At 35.3% G+C, this 22644-nt stretch overlaps 2 protein-coding genes across 3 annotated transcripts; one reads left to right on the top strand and one right to left on the bottom strand.

Annotated features, from left to right (window-relative positions):
* Positions 1–325: 325 nt before the first annotated feature.
* HMA5 (heavy metal atpase 5) lies at positions 326–6101 on the top strand. The gene is made up of 6 exons (XM_086650840.1): positions 326–843; positions 1492–2880; positions 3047–3301; positions 4174–4290; positions 4705–5184; positions 5545–6101. The coding sequence occupies exons 1-6, from the start codon at positions 550–552 to the stop codon at positions 5959–5961; spliced, it is 2952 nt and encodes a 983-aa protein (XP_086506966.1). The 5' UTR covers positions 326–549; the 3' UTR covers positions 5962–6101.
* Positions 6102–13441: 7340 nt separating this feature from the next.
* LOC147534355 (terpene synthase 10-like) lies at positions 13442–21469 on the bottom strand. 2 transcript variants are annotated; one of them, XM_086646201.1, is made up of 7 exons: positions 19889–21469; positions 19525–19795; positions 19043–19436; positions 17472–17690; positions 15482–15620; positions 14611–14862; positions 13442–13762 (listed from the first exon to the last, which is right to left on the bottom strand). In XM_086646201.1, exons 1-7 carry the CDS (start codon positions 20150–20152, stop codon positions 13466–13468), a joined length of 1836 nt encoding a protein of 611 aa, XP_086502327.1. In that variant the 5' UTR covers positions 20153–21469; the 3' UTR covers positions 13442–13465. The 2 variants fall into 2 exon arrangements, with proteins under 2 accessions (XP_086502327.1, XP_086502328.1); XM_086646202.1 differs by having other exon boundaries at positions 13442–13767; positions 19889–21438.
* Positions 21470–22644: the final 1175 nt, after the last annotated feature.

Raw genomic sequence — 22644 nt, 5'->3', positions numbered from 1 at the left:
GGGTTGATAAAAAATGTTAGAAACTACAGTTTACTTTTAGTAGAAGTGAAGAAAGAAGAATGAGACTAAGAAGAAGGAAGAAGATGAAGAAAAAGAAGACAGTTTAGGTTTTCAATCTTTAACTATTATTTTTGTTAGTAGTTCACAAGTTACTAATTATTAGTATTTAAGACTTTATGGAGTTGTCCTCTTATTAAATCAAAGTCAACTAAGTCAAGCATAGTTGACTCGCATCGGACCCGAAAATAGTTGTCCATATAAGAAAAACGGTTGTCCGCGTATTGGCCACGTTAAGAAACAATCTAATAGTTGACTTTCTAATATTATTATAAACCAATTTAGTAACACACGTTAAATGAAGGTCAAAAGAACCAATCATAGTATTCACCCAAATCTCAGCAATATATAGACACGACAAACACACAGGATCTTTCAGCTTCCTCTCTTTTATTTGCATCGAAAGAAAGAAGAGAGAGAGAAAGAAAGTAAGAGAGAGAGAGAGGGAAAAATACAAATTTTTGGAGAGAGGGTAAGAAGAAATTCAAAAGAATGGGGAGCAAGTTTTTGAGTTTTTCATGCATTAGAGGTGAAACTTCAAGAGATTTATCTCCAAGACCTCATTATCCATCCATGCCTAAATACCCAAAAGGGATTTCAATTGAGGAAGAAGAAAATATAAATGGGTCAGAATCAAAAGCTCTGTTTTCTGTAATTGGAATGACTTGTTCTGCTTGTGCTGGATCTGTTGAAAAAGCAATCAAACGTTTACCAGGAATCAAAGAAGCTGTTGTTGATGTTCTTAATAACAGAACCCAAGTTCTCTTTTACCCAAATTTTATTAAAGTAAGTTACAAAAAATTACAATTTTCTTTTTTTGAATTTTAATTGGTTTATTATGTTTATAGGGAGATTTTTATGTTCATTTTGTTTTTAATTGAATAGTAGCACTTAGGTTTATAAGATTGTTTTTTGGTTTGAAGAATCTAAGGAGTAAAGTTAAGTCTTTCTTATTCACGAGTTTCTTCAATTCTAAGGAAAATATAAATTTTAATCATGAGGTTTCTTCAAAGTTTTATACTTAATGACCATGGTTGGTGAATCCCATTTTAGTTGGGTAGTAAACATGTATGTCTTTCTATTGGGGAGACTAGGGTTTGAATCTTACTAGTCCAAAAAAGACCTTGGTTTTGAGTTCATTTTTTGTTTTTGAAATTAAACTTAAAATTTGTGCTTAAATATCTAACTTTTCGTCGAAATAGTAACAAGGGGAACATGAAGTATTGAAGAAATTCTTTTGTTTTATTTAGTTGTATCATATATGGCCTTAGGTTCTCAAACTTTTGGAATGGAACAAAGTTTGTATAAGTTGTTTAAAAAATTAGTGCTTTCTCAAACATTACTACAATTGTTCAGAAAATCAAAGCTGATCAAGTGTTATTGCTCTAGTCAAAACTAGCTACTTAGCATTGTTACATGACTTATTACCTATAGGAGGAGGCTATTCGAGAAGCCATCGAAGATGTTGGATTCGAAGCCACATTGATTAAGGAAGAAGCGGTCGATAGAACTTCTCAAATATGTCGAATACGCATAAAAGGAATGACTTGTACTACTTGTTCAAGAACAATTGAATCTTCTTTACGAGGTATTAATGGTGTACAAAAAGCCCAAGTTGCATTAGCTACAGAAGAAGCTGAAATTCAATATGATCCAAAAATAGTAACCCACAACCAGCTAATGGAAGCAATTGAGGATACTGGTTTTGAAGCGATTCTTATAAGTACTGGAGGAGATGTGAGTATGATACACCTCGAAGTAGATGGAGTTCGAAGCGATGGTTCATTTAGGAATATCGAAAAGTCTCTATGGTCTCTACCAGGAGTTGAAAATGTGGAAATTGACCCCATTCTTCATAAGGTTTCTATTGCTCACCTATCTGATCAAACAGGTCCAAGAGATTTTATCCAAGCTATTGAGTCAGTTGGATCTGGGCGTTTCAAGGCAAGGATCTTTCCAGGAGGAGGAAGAGAACCACAAAAGAAGGAAGAAATAAAGCGATATTACAAATCCTTCCTTTGGAGTCTATTTTTTACAATCCCAGTATTCCTGACTTCTATGGTGTTCATGTATATCCCCATTATTAAGCATGGATTAGATACTAAAGTAGTCAATATGTTAACGATTGGGGAGCTTCTGAGATGGATATTATCCACCCCTGTTCAATTTATACTCGGGAGACGATTTTATACTGGTGCATATAAGGCATTGCGCCATAAATCTGCCAATATGGATGTGTTGATTGCTTTGGGAACTAATACTGCTTACTTCTATTCAGTTTACACAGTAGTAAAAGCAGCAACATCACCTAGTTTCGAGGGCACAGATTTCTTCGAAACTAGCTCTATGCTCATTTCCTTTATCTTACTTGGTAAGTATCTGGAGGTTTTAGCAAAGGGTAAGACATCTGAGGCGATTGCGAAATTAATGGACTTGGCACCGGAAACCGCAACTTTGTTAAGTATTGACAGTGAAGGAAATGTTATAAACGAGGAAGAAATCGATAGTCGATTGATACAAAAGAATGACTTGCTTAAAGTAGTTCCAGGTTCAAAGGTAGCTTCAGATGGTTTTGTTGTATGGGGGCAAAGCTATGTGAATGAGAGTATGATTACCGGAGAATCACGACCTGTATCGAAGAGGAAAGGTGATACTGTGATTGGAGGGACTCTGAATGAAAATGGTGTGTTACATATTCAAGCAACACGCGTTGGATCTGAAAGTTCTCTGTCGCAGATTGTTCGTCTTGTAGAATCGGCACAAATGGCCAAAGCACCTGTGCAGAAATTTGCTGATCGCATATCGATGTACTTTGTACCTCTGGTAAGCTATCTTTACTGTCTTGTCTAGTCCTTTTCTCTAATTTATTCTCCTTTTCGGCTTTCGTTATGGATGGTGTCTCCCCAAAACTAGTATACTTAGATTCAAAAGCATAGTTTGAATATTATTGAAATTCTGAACCGAAGACGAATGATCATTTTTTTTTCAGGTTATTATGCTTTCTGTATTCACTTGGCTTGCTTGGTTTTTGGCTGGAAAATTTCATGTTTATCCGACGTCTTGGATTCCATCTTCCATGGATAGTTTTGAGCTCGCACTTCAGTTTGGCATCTCAGTAATGGTTATAGCATGTCCATGTGCTCTTGGCCTGGCAACTCCAACCGCAGTTATGGTTGGTACTGGAGTCGGGGCTTCTCAAGGTGTACTTATTAAAGGGGGCCAAGCATTAGAAAGTGCACATAAGGTCAGCAAAGCAAATTTCACTTCAGTTTCTTTACTTTAATTGATAACTTTTTAGATGTAGTTTCGCGGGAGTGGTTTCATGGGCTAATTGATCTAATCGGATAGTACCTTTGGGCCATTTGGTTGCCCAAAATGAAGAGATTCTTGTTTTTAGGACAAATGAGAGGAAATTAGTCTAGCCTCCCTAAAATCTAATGCAGCCAATCACATTTTGAGTTTTACAGAGTGGGTCTGTAAGAATCCTAAGATTCTTTTACTCATTGCCAAATACACCATGAATTTGTAAGTATCTTCAAATTCTTTTAGCAAGGGTTCTTAGTCCCCTGGGTCATAAATTCATATATGAAGACATCATAAGTTAGGTTGGGGTGGGACCTTGGGAGTAAAACTATGGGTTGCGTATTTCTCGACTTCTCTTTGAGGATATTAATTGGAAGCTAAATAATTCAGCTTAAGGAAACATGAAGTTTGATAAGTGAATGTAATAAGTGCACCCGTTCCAGTAGTTTTGGACTTGTTACATACAAGTTGAAAAGCATCATTCGAGGGATTCTATTTGAGGTTAGGTCTTTATTTTGATGAGTTAAGGGTTCAGAGTCGAAGATTTTGTTCTCCACCGATATTTAAAGATATACTCTTCGTCGATTGTAGTTTTTAGTTGGTATTGTTCTTGCCATCTCCGTTTGCTTTTTATATTTTATCAATTTCATTTGCAAGTCTTCCCCTTAACCAAATAAGAAGAAAAAGGGAAAAAAGAAATTCTTTTAGAAACAGTCAAATCATAGTTAAGCTGTTGCAGGTTTCTTTCTAGTCTTATGACTCGTCCCAAGATTTATGTGTCGGTATATCTTGAATAATAAGTTGTCTTTGTAGGTGAACTGCATTGTATTTGACAAGACGGGAACCCTCACAATCGGGAAGCCAGTAGTAGTTAGCACAAAGCTCTTGCAAAGGATTTCTGATTTTTATGAACTTGTTGCTGCAACTGAGGTAACTCTTCTTTTAATCTCTCTTTCATGTTATGTCGTAAATCTATTCAAACAAAAATATGCTAATTGTAAATGGGGTATGTTAATGTGATTGATAGTTCTTTAACTTTGTTTAATCTTGAAAATTTATGGTGTTTCCTGAATAGAGAGTGAATATTTGAGTTTGATATATGGCTATAAATATTTGCATAAAATTTTGCCAAAAACACATATGGACTAAACCTAAGTAGTTGGTATCGGCCGATCCATTCCATTAACTCAAAAATCGGATTCCGAGTTGAACCTTGTCGAGCCCTCGAGTTTGTAGTTTGTTATCACGATATAACAAGTAGAGGCTTTCTAATTTTCATTCCATCTTTACTACGAAGCTAACTAGACAAGTCTTGGTGCTATTGAAATAATTGAAATCCGTCAGGTGAACAGCGAACACCCTTTAGCAAAGGCGATTGTTGAGTACGCCAAAAAATTCAGAGGAGACGAAGATAACAATATCTGGCCAGAAGCACGTGAATTTGTATCAATTACTGGCCATGGTGTGAAAGCCATTGTTAAAGACAAAGAAATACATGTCGGAAGCAAAAGTCTCATGCTTAATTCAAACATTCAAGTTCCGGCTGATGCTGAAGAATTCCTTATGGAAACTGAAGGGTTGGCACAAACTGGAATTTTGGTTGCTATAAATTGGAAAGTGGCTGGGGTCATAGCTATATCGGATCCATTAAAGCCCGGGGCCCGGGAAGCGATATCCATTCTCAAATCCATGAACATTAAAAGCATCATGGTGACCGGTGATAATTGGGGTACTGCAAAGTCCATAGCGGAGCAGGTTGGGATTGAAACTGTTCTTGCTGAAGCGAAGCCTGACCAGAAAGCCGAGAAAGTGAAGGAGTTACAGGTAAGATTAATAATGTTACATGAAAATAGTACACCGTACGTGGAACTCCCTTTGGTTGAGTGGTCACATATATATCGCTCCACTGGATAGACCAGGGTCCGAATCTTACTATTTCCAGAAAACATATAGTACCATATGGACCACACTATCTGATCACATGACGTCGCAGTTCATATGCTTGATAACCTTGTTTACTTGTTTAGTAATACTTCTCCCGACGTTGCTAACGTCACATGTAAATCTTAGTTGCTAGGTCATGTAGTCAGATGTGTAGGCCTTCTAGGAGTCTCTTATGTTCTTTAAATTTGACATTACTCTAGCTAGATTTTGATGGCCCAATTTTTTTTTTTCCGCTGCTAGAATTCGGGCTTAACCGTGGCTATGGTTGGAGATGGCATCAACGATTCACCGGCCCTTGTAGCTGCTGATGTTGGAATGGCAATAGGAGCTGGAACAGATATTGCCATTGAGGCCGCTGACATTGTTCTAATGAAGAGCAACTTAGAGGATGTGATAACTGCCATCGATCTTTCAAAGAAAACTTTTAAGCAAATTCGACTCAACTATATTTGGGCTTTGGGTTATAATCTCCTCGGCATCCCCATTGCCGCTGGAGCTCTTTTTCCATCCACCAGATTTCGTCTACCTCCATGGGTTGCTGGTGGTGCGATGGCATTGTCTTCGGTTAGTGTTGTTCTTTGCTCACTCTTATTGAAGTACTATAAGAGGCCCAAGAAGTTGGACACTCTTGAAATAAGAGGAATTCAGGTAGAATGAGTCAGAATTTGCTATAAGCTTCGCTGTTTGCGTGTGTGTGTGTGTGTTTGTATAGAGACATAAAGTGGTTTCTAAACCTATCATCTGTTTTCTTTACAGACTTCGCTTCAATTTGTATAAAGTGTGATTTTCTCTCCTAATTTCTTACTGTTATTAAGTAGCCTAGGTTGGTTTCAATATTTGGTATATCAGAGCCCATTGAATTTGTGGCATACATGAAAAGAAAAGAAAATTCTTTTTTTTTTTTAAAAAGAATTTTGTAGCCGTAGCTAAAACAAAAAACAGTTTCATTCAACAGAAAATACCACGATTTGATGACCACTACAATCGTCTGAAGATGTTGATGGAGAATTATATGCTTTCCAACGGCCACTACAATCGTCTGAGCATGTTAATGGAAAATTATATGCACTCCAAAGAAAAATACTCGCACGTAGTTGTGATTACAGTTTATACTGCAACAAAGGATGTTGATCTTTCAGATGACCAAAAGAGATGGCTGATGGGGGATTGAAAGACTTGCGAGCAAAGAATTATCTCCTTTAGGCCACTGATGGTTCAATCTTTGAAACTATCCCGACAAGGACACTTCGAAAAGGAAGCTTGGATTCTGTGAAGAAAAAGTTTCCAAGGGAAAGGGAGGGTCAAACATGCTTAGTTGCAAGGCCTTCGCATTTTCTCAAAAGAAAACACACACCAAAAAACTTATTATATCTTTATTTTCTTCGTTATTCTCTCTGCAAATTTCTTTGTCAAGATCAGTAGAACGTGAACAAGGACTGCTTGTTTTGTTACTATTTAGATATTTAAACAATGGAAACATTGTTTAAACATTTCATTTACTTAAAAGGATTTTATTGTTGATTTACTGTTTCGTTACTATTTTCTAACATTTAATCCTATCGATAACGAGAAAAAATCTATATAATAAAAGAGGATGATATCTTTCTTAAAACATACTCTCCTCTTCCATGACTAAAATTACACCGCTCGAACTTATCTTTAATGGCTAAGATTACACCCCCAAACTTATATTCAATGGCTAAGATTACACACCTCTCAGACATACTTCTAAAGGTCAAGATTACATCTCCCAAATTTATCTCTAAGTGTTGAGATTATAATTCCAAAATTATTTTTGATGACTAACTCCCAACTTACATCTTTGTTGTCGTTTTAGGACTCCACATCTTGTGGGGGCATGTAACAATCGGATGAAACAGGTTCCACAAGTCTTGGACTAAAGTTAAATTTCTTTACTTTTACTGCTATAGGTTGTCAAACGATCTATTGCAGTGATTAATGGGATGAATGATAAGGAAAGAGGTAACAAATGACACTTTTTGGGGATTTCATGTGATGCAATAATACCAAAAGAAACAATTATTTTCTAGCCGAGCCATTCGTTCACTGCAACCACAATCAACTCTATCAATTTAAGTTTTTCTATGTGGCTATTTGACCTGATATAAGACAACTCCGCCTTATAAGACGTGATATAAGAGGTCTTATATCACGTCAATTTAAGTTTTTCTCTGTGGCTATTTGACGTGATTGGGAGTGTTCCTTGTTTCTTTGTCTTCACTCACTTTCACCTGAAAACCAATTCATCACTGGTTGATTCTTGATCGAGATTGATAGATGTGGACTATCCCAATCATCGATTAGGAGACTAATAAACATTACATACAGTTCTCTGGTTTAAGGTTGACCCAAAATCGAGATTGAGAAACATTAATTTTGAGAAAATCTTAGTTTTTTATCTCCAAATTATCTATTTGTGACAGACTTTTCTACCACAGTTTTGCCTGACAGGTTTTTGCCACAACTTTTTACTGTTGGAAAATTCTTTTTGCGACAGTTTCTTACTGTCACCTATATTCAAATGTTTCTAGTTGTGACACAATATTTCTGTCACCTTTTCTGTTCGATCTGTGACAGAATATAGATTAATTTTCATCTATTTCTTTCCGAAATTCGACTGGTCGATTTTTTCAAAATCATAATTTGGTTGATGATTAATCTGTTAGTGTTATTCTTCGCTCACTCTTATTGAAGCACTATAAGAGGCCCAAGAAGTTGGACACTCTTGAGATAAGAGGAATTCAGGTAAAATGAGTGAGAATTTGCTGTCACTTATTTTTTTTTTGTGTGTACTAGTGGTTATAAACCTATACATCTGTTTTTCTTTTATAGACTTTGCTTAAATTTGTTGAAATATCAATCGTACTTTTTTCATGTTTGCTTGATTCTGAAAATTTTGTTCCTGAAAAACGACATTTTTGTTTTGGCATCTATTTCTCTGCTCTTTCTCTTTCATTGTTGCTCGAGCAGTAGTGACCAAACAATTTTAAGAACCACATAAATTAAAATGGTGTTAGATGCGACCAAATTCAGCATTTTATCCTCCCATATATCCAATATGTTCTTTTAGCCCCTAACTAATAGTTTGGCTAGCAGGAAGTTAAATTTAGGTAGGGGTTTAGGGGCCTAAAGAAAAGGGAAATTTGGTCTAAATTCCCTACAAATTTTTTGTTTTTGGTGAAAAATGATCAGTTAATTTTTGTAGTCTTCGACTTTCTTGGTACCTTTTTAATTTGCAACAACTTATGGGAGCATAAAGACTTGGTCAATTAACATTACTTAGGAGGTTATTTATTTTGAAGCCTAAAAAACTTTACTTGATTAAAAATTTGAGAGTTAAAAGCCTCCTTTAACAAAAAAATTAACATTACTTGGGGGGTTATTTATTTTTAAGCCTAAAAACTTCACTTGATTAAAAACTTGAGAGTTGGAAGCCTCGAACCTCCACAACAAAAACAAATGGTTAACTACCACAAATGTTATGTCCCATGTTAGATACATAAAGATTGTATGCTGGAAAAACAACACAGTAATTCCTTTTCGCGAAAAAGTTTGTGGGAACATTGCATCACTTCGTCTGATCCATTTAGATATCTGTGGGATAGGAAATTGTGGCTATTTGTCTATGGACCAAATGTCTTGAAATGTCTACAAGACATTTAGAAATTTAGTTATGTGAACTAAATGTCTTGAAATGTCTATAAAGATATTTTGTCTATGGATAAATGTCTCAAAACGTCTTCAAATGTCTACGAGACATTTTGCCCAGGAATGTCTTTCTAAAGCCCTATCCACTACCACCTCCACCATTTAGTTTTAATAATTAAAAATCTTGATCTTTATTATCAAATATATATTTTGATAGTATGCGCTTAGTTTGATATTCGATGCTTATTAATTTTGATTAGTTATACTTATTTTGACAGATTATGCTTAGGATTGTCATATTATTGTGGGTGAAATTAATTAATCTTCCACACTACTAATTAGTATTTGTTTTTTTTTTTGAATTGTTCAGCGTGTGCCTCGAACCCTTGCCCTCTAGGTAGAAGATTATACCTCTTACCACTCCAACCAAAGGTTGTTGGCAGTAATTAGTATTTGTTGATGTTGGTATTGTGGATCTAAGTACCCTAATCCTTATTTTCTTGGTCCATTGCATATTAGTTTTTAATTGTATTAAAATATTTGTTTACTTGTAGTTTCTCTTTATTTCTTGCATAGCTTTCTAAAAATGCCAAAAATATAAGTTTACCATTTTGTTCTTTAACTTAGATTTTAATTTAGATCTAGATTTTAAATTACAACTCTTCTTAGATCGACCCCGTATTGGCGAGTGCTACATGATACCTTCGTTTGGGTTCGTGGCCTTTTCGAGTCCATCAATTAGTCACAGAGCTAAGGCTAAATTGATAAGTTTTTTGAAGGCTATACCCTATCCTGTCATCTATGTAGATTTGCCATGACCTAACTAACCTTTGACTCACATCACATGGCAAAAGCAATTGAGGTACAATGGCTTTACAAGACTAAACTAAGTGAGCATCACGCAGTCAAATACCAAAAAAAACTCGCCTTGAGGCCAAAGGGTGCAAGCAACAACATGGACACCAAACAGTATAGGCAACAACATGGAGTTGATTATACGAAGTCTTTGATCATGTGGCTCTTATGGATTCTATTGATTATGTATATCTTTCCCAGCCCAAAGGGTGACTGGTTCAATTAGGTTTTTATTCTGTATTTCTTCACGGTGAACTAAAGAAAGGAAGTGTACATTGAGAAACCTTCTGGTTTTACCGGTAAGAAGACAGCTTGCATAAATAATGTGAGCAATTCTGCTTCAGTCCCATTCTTTTTATTCATTACATAATACAATTGTTAAATTCACGATGATAAAATAATCGGAGATATGGACATAAAATAAAGACACGATAATTTAACGTGGTTCGGTCGGATACTCAAGACCTACATCCACGGAGATATAATTATTTATTGATAATCACCACATACAATTGTATGTGGGTGGATCGGTTACATTGGTCAGACATAACTCGATAATTTAAATTCTGTAACCCAACTCATATTTATAGAGTGATTCGGGTTATCTAGTTTCCTAACTAAACTTAGGAAAGAATACAATATAAGGGATATCTTGAATATATGAATATATCTTCTGATCTTCATATATCTTGGTCCCTTCTTTTATCGGCGGATCTCTTCATCTCGATCCGTCTCATATATTTTGTATCTTCCGATATCTTCCATATCTTGTATATTAGTAGTCACCATATCCAGTATATCTTTCATATCTCAATACCCCCCCGCAAGTTGGAGCACGTAATTTTGAAGTGTCCGACTTGGAGAGAAGATAAACTTGTTGATTCTTTTTTTTTTCTTGCAATTCTTCGATTTTGAATGCTTGATGAAGATGATGGAAGAATGATAAAGTCACAACGAAAACGTTGGTAAAGACGGTCATAGATTGAATGAAAATCAATGGCAACGAAAGTAAATTTATCGTTGTCATGTATGAGAATATGTCATTGTATAAACAATGTGAAAGAAAATGTCGACAACAAAGTTGTGTTTAAAATTGACAAGGAAGTCATTGTCAATTTACCAAAAAATTTGTAGAAATAACCATAATGATGGTTTCGGAAAAATTGTCGACAAAAGATTTCTTGTCGTGAAAATGTCGAAGTCGCGGGTATAATTCCGGAAGAAAAAAATAGATCGACGAAACAAGTCTATTTTGGAGAAAAAAATATAAGTCATCACAAAGTATGATCTTGAAAATATCACGGTTGAATCCGGAATTAAAATCAAAATAGGAATTCTTTCTCCATTGAAGGGAAAGTCCAAAATTTTGGTAGAGAAATAAAATCGTCATAAACACAGTATGACTTTGGAAATATCACGGGTATAACTGGAAAAAAATAGATAAAATAAATTATTTTAGTGTCACAAATAGAAGTGAAAGGTGACAAAAAAGTTGTGTCACAACTAGAAATAGTTGGATATAGGTGACACTAGAAGTCGGTCACAAAATAATTTTCCAACAATGAAATTGTGATAAAAGTTTGTCACACAAAACTGTGTGTGGTTGCGACAAATTGTGGAAATAACTAATTCGTCGCAAAACTGTAACATTAGTGACAGTAGAAAATTGTGTCACAACTATGAATAGTTGGATATAAGTGACATTAGAAGTCTGTCACAATATAAATTTCCGACAGGTAAACTGTGGCAAAGCAATCTGTCACAAAATAGTGGGATGAGAAACTGTCACAAATACTTAATTTGGGGAAATTTAGGAACTTCTCTATTAGGGTTTACCCAAATTGAGAAGGTAATTGAAAAAAACCATACCTAATCGATAGTAGGTTGCTAGAATAGATTTAAATCCAACCAATTTGAGCCAATGTCAAGGTTCATCAATGGTGGTATATGTCTAGAGAGAGAAAGCTCTAGAAGTAATAAGTTTCGGATTTGGAAATCAATCATAGATAATCGGTTGATAAGAGGTGAAATGGCCGATTAAGGCTTATTCATCGCAGCCGACAAAGAAATCTAGAGATAGAGAGAGAGTGATCGGTGGTGATATAAAACCGATGAGAAAACACTCTATTCTTCACCAAATGTAAAAGTAATCATTGGTGGTTGGTCCAAATCGATGGAAGCAACGATTGGTACGAAAATACATATTGTCCAAAACGATGTAAATGATCGATTGGTGATGAAAAACTCGCCGGAAAATGCAGGGATGAAACCTATGTTTGCTGTCACGGGAAGATGAAGAAATAGCTCGGGTCAACGGCATTTGACTTCGGTCAACAAAGTCAAAAGCAAATGTGGGTCAACGGACTTTAAAAAAAACCGGGTTATGCTCTTCCAGGAACGGGATAAAAGAGAACCAAATCTGATGGTTTTGGTTCTGAATTTTGTATATTCAAATTCAGACCTAATATAGGTCTAAAAAATAAAAATAAAATCGAAAAATTTAGAAGAAAAATCAAATATTAATAGGGAAGTTACCTTTGTTGAAGAGGAAACAATTGATGCGTCTTTGATGAATTTTCATAAACTCCAATAAATCAAATAAATAATATCTTCTTTCCTATTCTCGTACAAAAAATATCTTCCTTTTTTTTATTCACTTGATTTTCCCGTCTTAACTATGAAACATAATCACAAGAATAATCTTGGAAAAGTTAAACAAATCGACAAAGCGATCGAATAATGTAATCACAACTAAAAAGAATAGTTGGAATTTTGACACAACAATATAGAAATTATTGGGAAAAGCGGAAGCTAAAACACGAACAAATAACCTGCTCATGATACCATGTTAAATTCACGATGATAAAATAATCGGAGATATGGACATAAAATAAAGACACGATAATTTAACGTGGTTCGGTCGGATACTCAAGACCTACATCCACGGAGAAATAATTCTTTATTGATAATCACCACATACAATTGTATGTGGGTGGATCGGTTACATTGGTCAGACATAACTCGATAATTTAAACTCTGTAACCCAACTCATATTTATAGAGTGATTCGGGTTATCTAGTTTCCTAACTAAACTTAGGAAAGAATACAATATAAGGGATATCTTGAATATATGAATATATCTTCTGATCTTCATATATCTTGGTCCCTTCTTTTATCGGCGGATCTCTTCATCTCGATCCGTCTCATATATTTTGTATCTTCCGATATCTTCCATATCTTGTACTCTCTCCGTCCCATTTTGTTTGGTTGTTATTCCTTTTATGGATGTCCCAAAATGTTTGTTAACTTTCCTTTTATAACATTCATTCAAATAATACAATCACGGGACTTCCAAAACTACCCTTTGTTTTGAATACCAATAAAAGGTTCTAATTGGTTCTACACTTCTACCAATGAAATATTTAATGAAATACTCTATATTAAATGAGGGTAGTTTAGGAAATTGCATCTTTTTTGTCAAAATAAATAAGGTCTTCTTAATAAGTTGGGTTCCCCAAAACTACAAACAAAATGGGACGGAGGGAGTATATTAGTAGTCACCATATCCAGTATATCTTTCATATCTCAATAACAATGTTTCGTACTTCTTGGCTTAAGTTCAACATATACACTAAATTTATTCAATGGGATTTACAATTATCGACGTTATCAAGTCCTTTATTTCACAATGTGGATTAACTCCAAACCCATCTCCATACTGATAAAAACAGTGAGAAGTTCGAATATTGTTTTGAAGATAATCTACCAAGGATTGAGGGGCGATTAAGCGAGCTGCATTCATATCCTTATTCATCTTCTTCCAGAAAACTTTGATCAGATTTTTTATGTATTCGCGGGCATCATTTTCTGATACACCACTTTGATGCATGTAACATTGGATTGCTTTTGGAACATCTCCTCTCTCTAGCTCATCCTGCACTTTTTTATGAGGTATATTAGAACAAACCATATGTTTACAATTCTAGATTGAAGTGGTTAAATGGTAGATTTTCACCCTCTACGCCTCGGATTCAAGACACGTATACTATATTTACTTTTGTAATAAATAAAAAAATCATATCACTGGAGAGTAGGAGCCAAATACTGAGCCCATAACTCTCAATATTGGACTGCGCTTCTATGCATCTTCATATCTAATGAAATAACAACTCTTATTACAAAAAAAAGAAGACGTACGATTGGGACGGGTATTTTTCAGGTGACGTGGAGTACGTGGTTTTTAAACATTTCATATGTGGCTTATCCGTGAGAGCATGTTAGGTTTTCTTTTTTCATGAAAGCATGTTAAGTTTGTACTCATCAAAACTACCTACGGATTTTATTCTTAGTTTTTTATTTTTATTTTTTTGAGAATCCGACTACAATCTACGTTAGTTGTTACAAGGAATTGATACATCGTCAAGATGTGATGAGCACGATAACCGCCTAATTTAAACCATGAATGAAAGAGGCCTAAAGCCCAACAACATGAAAGAGGCGTCAAGCCCGACAAATTTATAGCCTAATTAAATGAGATAAATCTTGATGGCAAACTGCTTCCACCGAGACTCGATCCCACGACCTCATGAGCTTAAGAGGGATGTCCAACCACTGCACCAAAGACTGGTGGACCATTGTATTCTTAGTTATTATATAGTTTTTCTCCCATGTCAGACTATTCTCACAATATGTAACATTTAAAATAGGTCATGTCATTTTCTTAAAATTCTTATATTCAGTAACTCCTTTTTTTGTAATAAAAAAAAGGTATGGGATACATACCTTGGAGGTTGCTAAATCATCGGAAAGTCGAGAAACCATAGATGCCGACGAGATGAAGGCAGGGTAGAATTCATTCAAGCAATCTAAGGTTTTTTGAGTGATTTCATCTTCCAACAAAAAATAAGCATGGTATGCCAAGAGAGGAAATGATATTGATTTCCATGCATTGCTCATGTATTCTTCAAGTGTGGGTGTATGGCCAGTGTAATACCATTTTGCTTCTTCCAAGTATGCTTTGCACAAATCTGTCCACTGAAAATTTCATATATATCAAAATAATGTTGTTTGTGAACCAGGCCTTTCTTTGAATTCTTTTCTTTTTCTATTTTTGCTTTATTATTCCATGAGCGTTTCTCTCTCTGGGTTTTTCATCTCGCCCCAATTTTTCTCTCGCCCACCACTGTTATCTCTCCCTCTGAAAGAACGCGAATGAGAGGCAGCGAAATCGTCCGAAGGGGGAGATAAAAAGTTCTGACGTGAGGAAAAATCTAGAGAGAGAAAATTCTTAAGCGAACTCAAAGTGTTTTACCTATTTTTGAATTGGGAAATGATAAAGTTACAAAATATTTTGACAAAAAAAAGTTCCTAGCTGATGTGGCGGGTGTGGTTTCAAACTTTGACCAAATCTATGCCGTTGAGAGATGAAAATCACAACCGCCACATCAGCTGGGAACTTTTTTTTGTCAAAATCTTTTGTGATTCTAGCATCTCTCTTTTGAATTTTAAGAGGTTCAATATAGACAATTCGTTTTTGACGTCCCGGATTCCTGGGTCAAATATTCATTGAAATTCAGTCATCTAACTCTGACTAGATATGTCCTGCAATTGGTCGCCCAATATGGCTATGTAGCTTTTCTGATAAGAAAATTACCGTTCTTTTCAAGTATGGTAATGCGTTGTGACCACGTTTCAGTAGTATCTCATAACTCATCTCATTGATTATATGGTAGAGAAACAAATAAAATGTCTTCATGTAGTCCGGAAGCTTCTCATTCTTCGTAATATCCCATCTGTTAACATACTTGTAAGTTATGAACGAATGTACTCCAAATGTTAAGTTAGTGATCATATCTTCATAAGAAAAACTCAGATTATGCTGAGATATAAATCTCTTCTAACCAGATGACACATTCGAATTATATATAAAGAATCCTTAAGAGTCCGATGTAATGCATGTTAGAAAAAGAAATTCTTAAGAGTCCTTGACTTCTTGCATGTGATCTAAACTCTTAATCATTGAACTACTATTTAAATTATGTTATAAACTTAATTAGAATATAATTATTATTTTATAGATGACACATTCGAATTATATATAAAAAAGTCAAGGAAAGATAGTGGACAAACTCATTTTATAAAAATAGTCAAAAACAACAGACATATATATATGTGTGTAAATGAAATAAAAAGAAGGCCTTTTAAAAAAAATATTAAAATGAAAAGAAGGAATAAGAGTGATATAGAGAAAAATATCTCTAACAATATTAATGGGAGTCGTTGAATTTACAATAAAAAAAAAGACTGACAAATGAACTGATATGTAAATAGGAGGTTAAAATAAAGAAATATAGGGCTAAAAACATAGTTAATTACAAATTAGGAGGCATATCGGAATTTACTCATTGGAAATTTTTTTAAAAAAAAGTGCTTTAGGTAATACCACAACACTAACTATTCTTTAGTGATAAAAATTTGGAGGTTTTATTATATAATACATCTCACCTGTATTAGGAATCAACACTCAATCATGGGCCCGTGGGAGCACGTGGTGATGTTATAAAGGCCGGGCCGGCCCGTTCCGTACAGACCCGGCCTGGTCAGTACGGAAAACGGGCCTGGCCAACCCGGGTTTTATTCTGGGTCCGGGCTGGGCCTATGGTTTGAGCTCCCGGCTCGTGAAAATCTGTTTTTTTTTTTTTTCATGCCTCATTTTAAAAAATCAATAGATAAATTGAAAACATTCCTTTCCGAAAAGATCTATCCAACAAAATCATTCCTAAAAGATTCATTTCCATAAAATATTTTCGAAAAAATTCCCTAACTTGTTAACTTATCTGTTTAAATCATCCTCTATATTATTTCCAAAACGTAATTTCTAAAATCACTTTAACGAAATCTTTTCAAAAATATTTCTTAAACTTGTTGACCTATTTATGTAAATCATCTTCTATTTATGTAAATCATCCTTTACTAATTATTTTCAAAATATAATTTCTAAAAATCATTTGCCAAAAATCTTGTAAAAAAGTTTTTCCTAAACTTATTAATTTATTTATGTAAGTCACCCTCTATTAATTATTTCAACAAAGTAATTTCTAAAATCAATTGAAAAAACTCTTTCGAAAAATCTTTTTTATATTTATTTGTGAAAATCATATCCTATTAACTAATAACTATTCCTAAAATCTTTCCCGAAATCATGTCATTATTTAAAAAAAACCGTCTCTAAACTTTTAATTTATATATTTCAAAATAAAATATAGATTTATATTTTTTTTATTTAAATTTTGGGTTTTCAAACTTTTTTAAAAAAAAAAATAATAATTATATAAAACTCGGGCTGGCCTGGCTTGGATTCAACCCGGCCCGGCCAAGCGTGGGTCTATACCCGGTCCCAAACTGGGCCTTTGTATAGCCAACCCGTGTTGAGACCGGCCCGGGACAATTTCAACCCGGGTTGGCTAGACCCGGTCCGGCCTTTTAAACATCACTAGGAGCACGGGTTCCTACGTGAGTCTGCCCCAGTTACTTAGAGAGTTAAGAGACTAATAATTTTTGTAATTTCGAAAAGTACCATAGATTTCAAAATTTCTAAATTAAAAAGTAGAAAAGAGTTCAAGGTCTAGGGAGAGAGAATAAACCTTTCAACCGCATCAGTAAATAGTTCGAGCTCATCTAAGAAACCATAAACATCGTACATATCATCCATGATAATTATGAGAGTGATAATTTTGGTCATATGCCTCCTCCAACTTCCATAATTGGGATCAAAGTTAAACCCTATGACCCAAAAGAAACACTCCACCAACCGGTCCCTAGCATAGCTGTTGGCTTCTGCAAGACCTGACTCCTTCCACCATCTAAACAAACAAAGTATTTTACTACTCTATTTCAGTTACGGGGTATTGAATCATTAATTAACAAAGAGAGTTAATAAAAATTCAATAAGCAATCATGAACTAACAAGATAAAAAAATAAGTTTGTATCACTCAGATGTGAAATTTTCTTATTGAGTCAGATAATCTAAATTCAGATGAATCAGATTTAAAAAATAAAAAAAGGTCGATGTTTGAGGGAAATGAGAAAAAATTTCCAGAGAAAAAATATCCAAGGGTCGAAAACTAAAAATCTTCTTCCGAAAACACTCTCTATTTTATGTCGTCGGTATATACCGGTCAGATAAAACTTGTCGGGATCTATCCTCTCCCACTTCTCTCTCTCTCCTCTCTCTCTTCTCCCTCTCTTATCTCTTTCTTCTCTATCTCTACTCTCAGCCTTCTCTACCTCTAGGGGATCCTCCTCTTCTCCGGAGCTCGTTTGGTTTTGAAACCAGACGAGAATTTGGTTTCAAAACTAAAAGAGAAATTGGTTTTGAAACCATATGTGATCTGGTTTCAAAACCAAACGAGATCTGTCAGATCTCGACTCCCTCTTCGCCTGAAATAGAGAGAAGATAGAGGGAAAGAAAGAAAAGAAAAATAAGAGGGAGGATAAGAGAAGAATAAGTGTCGCTGAAAATGGTGGACTTGTCGCCAGCATTTGTGGTGGAAGTCGACGGAGTTGATCGATGGCGGTAGTCGGAAAGGAAGAAGAGGTAGGAACCTGAAAAGAATAAGGGTTTAGGTGTTTGGAGGAGACAAAAGGTTCAAACTTAATTTTGTTTCCACCCAAAATTTTGCACCCCGTAACACCGACCTAAAACAATAACAAAAAGAAAAAGAAAAACAGACAGACACCAACAAAACCTTTTATTCTCTTTTCCGAAGCGGTGCTAATGATATAATGAGTTGGCCTCGTGAGAATAATCCCACATGGAAGAAGGACGATCTAACAACAAAAAATATAATGTTTAGGTCTTCTCCACTCATTGTCAACTGATTTTGAGTTTGCTGACCACACATTTAACATGGTATTAGAGCTACGCTCACATGTGATAGGCTTAAAAACCACACGTGCTTCACGTCACCCATAAGAAAAACATGTGTTAGGCTCAGATAACCTCACACCTGAGGGGGTGTGTGAGATAATCCATATGAGAAAATGGTGATCTAGCCACCAACAATACAATGCCTAGATTCTTTCCACTCATTTCTAATTGATCTTGAGTTGGATGACCACACACTTAACAGACTTCACCTTACACCATTTGATAGCTCACACAATCATGTACCACCATGCATTATATATATTAGTATATAATTATAAAATTACCTGGATAAATATTTTAGCTCCTCCTGTTGAGTTGCTTGTACCATGTTGAAATCTAGTATAGCCAATTCAAGTAATAGTGGGTTCATGTCTTTCATATCCTTGTAGGTGTCTATATACCATCTTGATTCCACTCTTGGCAATCTCCAGTGTAAGGGAACCTCCAATGAGTGGATTACTTGTTTGGTCAAGTAATTGGGAGTACTTTCTTTTTCTTCCAACACCATATTGAGATGTTTGGTTGTGAACTCTTGGACTTCATCCAAAATTTCTTCACCTTCAAAAGAATGAAATGAAGCTTCATACAAGCTCAACATTGTTTCAATTTCCTCAACAGTCGATGCCCTCGATTCAACCGCTGATCTCATGAGTTCTTCTTTGAAATTCTTCAAAATACCTACGAATAATTTTCGATAAAATTAAGTGTTCGAAGATATACATGTGGTTGGCTTGTGTCTTGTGTGAGGAAGATATTAAGTAAATACCTTGAGAAACTTCATAGCCATGTTGTCTAAGTAGCCTAAATCTTAGAGCTTTAAGGTACATAGTACCCTTCTCTTCCAAAATATCATTGTCCTTCATTGAAATTATGGTGTTTAAGGCACCCTTAATCTCATCCTGGAAGTGGTAATTCAATCCAAGCCGTTGGATAGTATCGACAAGTTTCAACGCAGATGATGCCGACCCACTTGCTTCATTAAATATGCCCTTTACTTCTTTCTTTAGCTTCTCCGCTCGTATGGTATAAACCTCTGCCTAAGTTATTCATTTACACAAGTAAAAAAAGTTAAGTACTAAAAATGTCAAAAGAATCTAGTTGACAAAAATAATTGTCCCATGTATACTCACTTTATACTTGCTCTTCAGAGATTGAACAAAATCATTATCCCAAATATTTGGATGGTAATTTCCCAACCGCCTTTCGCTTGATGGGTTTTCGATGTTTGTTTGAATACTAATATCAAGACTACCAACTACATGAGACTTTCGATTGACATTTGTTTGAACAAACTTGGCAAGATGTAGGTTTACTGCTATACCTTGGAATTGTTTGAAGGAGCAGATATTAATGTCTGAAGGACGAATAACAAGAAGAGAGGTAACAAATGCCATTTTCCTTATAACAAGGAGAAGTGCTTATGTGCATACATGCAAGTATGCAACTACCTTTTATAGGCAAAAGATAAGATGGGTATTGAACCTCCCACCTCCTCATTCTAATTTCTAATTAAGAAGCTTCAACTTATTAGTCACATTTGTAGATGGAGAAATCCAAAGACGTGCGGCTGCTTTTATTTCTTTGTTTGCCACCACTTATATATTTTGGTTGAAAAATGTTAAGTTTGCAGTCATCTAACTAATGCAGTCAGAATCCGACTCTCCACTTACATATTTTGGTTGAAATATTTTGTTTGCCCTTTGTGATGATAACCCTATTGGTTTTTCGAGTGGGTTCGAGTGTGGAGAGGGGGTTGGTAAGTGTGATGGGTATCCGGCTCTCCAGTCAGAATCCCACCCCTAGTTGCATGTAACTAATGTAGGGGTGGGAAATAGACCAGACAGGCAGTCCGCGGACACGTACATCCCACATCCTGGTGGAACAGACACTTTCTAAGTTTGTCCTCTCGGACTGCCAGACAAAACAAGCAGACGCTTGGCAAGATCAAGTTGTCCATTGCCCATCCATAATCGCCTAAAATACCGGGCAATCGGGACATCCGGCTTAAGAAATTTTTTTCCTTGTTTAAGTGCCCATAAAAGGTACTCAAATTTTTTTGCCTAACAACCAAATCCACTTTGAAGCCTAAAAAGAGAATTCTATCTCTCACCTCTTATAACTTTAATCACTTTTTTTTACCACTAGTGATGTGGGAAAAATATGTCAAGAACAAAACTTATTTTTATTATAATAACTTAATTTCGCATTGTAAACTCTTTGGATAAAAGAGATACAGAGCTTTATATATAAAAGAAATGTAAGTGTTCGTCTAATAATGCATATAGGTTCAAGTGGGCAACCTAAATGTTACCTTATAAGTTACATCACAACTATTTAATTATATACAATCAAAATTTCAAATTCAGCTATATATCAATCGGTCTGGGTTTATTGGTCGGATTTGAACGAAAAGCCAGTTGGAACTTTTTGTCCATGTCCATCCGCGTAAAACTGGTTGTCCGAACAGGTATCGTCCGTCTAAAATAATGGACACCCGCAGGGTTGTTCGTGGGGTGATCCGAGTCGCGGGCTTTTTCCCACCCCTAAACTAATGAATGAACTAAGTTTTAGAAGCTTTTAAGCAACAACAAAAGTTATTTGTGGTATCAATGGGATGGTAGAACCAATCCATAAGAAAAAAAAGTTATCAACAAAACATATTGATGTCCTAATATAACTCAATATTTTCTTTGTTCGTCTCAATGTTTGTTAAGTAACAATTTCGATTGATGGCACACTAAAAAGAGCCAAAGTCTGTGTCCAACTCCAACATAAGATAAGATTAACTAACCACATGAGTTAGCAACAAAATATAGCTCCAACTAAAAGGTTCACGTGAGATCCAAAACTGTCACGATTGCTTACTATTGCCGGCATCTAACTTGAGTACCGTCCACATAAGTCCATTCAACATAGTACCTATTTTTGTAGTGTTGTCATGTGAAGCTGTACCACTTGTTAGAAAAGGCCAGGCACGTTCTAAATGCTCTTTTTTCTGTCGAAACACATTTAACTTCTCTTGTTTGTTCTCAACTAAAATTCGGTAATTTAATTATCGGTCAAATCAATGTGTACGAATAAACATATTCATGATGGGATCATGGGCGTGGGGACTTCTAGTCCCTACATACAATGCAACACAAAACTAATCCTACTAAAAAAGAAGAGAGATAATATCTTTTATAAAGAGTTAATTCATATTTGGCCCCTACTTTATGATCAGCTTCCTTTATGGCCCATATTTTCTGTAAATTCGAATATTGCTCACTTTTTTGATGTAAATGGCCTAACTACCTTTCCTAAAAATATTTTTTTTAAATACAATTAAAAATAAAACATGAATTCCACCTCACTTCCATCTCCACCACACATTTCTCTCCACGTCACCTCTCTTTCTCTCTCCATCTCACCTTTATCTCCAACTCACCTCTCTCTCTCTCTCTTCAACTCACCACTCTCTTCTCCAACGAAGGTCGCCGGTCGGAAAATCTTCCGGCCTGCGACCTTCTTCAAAAAAAAATTCTCTCTCCTAGTCACCCTTATTTCTTCACCGACGACCTTCAAACATAAAAAAAAAAAAAATCACTCATCTCTCTCTCTCTAAACACTCGTCGAAGATCAGATCTGTTGAGGAACAGACCAGAAGAGGTCTATTCTTCACGATCTGGTCTGTTGGAGAGAAAGGTGAGATGGAGAGAGAGAGGTGACGTGGAGAGAGATGTGTGGTACGTGGAGATGGAAGTGAGGTGGAATTCATGTTTTAGTTTCAATTTTATTTTAAAAAATATTTATAGGAAGGGTAGTTAGGACATTTACATAAAAAAAAGGAGTCATATTGGAATTTACAGAAAGTAGGAAGCCATAAAGGAAGCTGGTCATAAAGTAG

Source organism: Eschscholzia californica, unplaced genomic scaffold (assembly GCF_041429995.1).
Source record: "Eschscholzia californica isolate CP2 unplaced genomic scaffold, dmEscCali1.0.p SCAF_6, whole genome shotgun sequence".
Lineage (NCBI taxonomy): Eukaryota > Viridiplantae > Streptophyta > Magnoliopsida > Ranunculales > Papaveraceae > Eschscholzia > Eschscholzia californica.
This window is presented reverse-complemented; position numbering and strand designations above follow the sequence as displayed.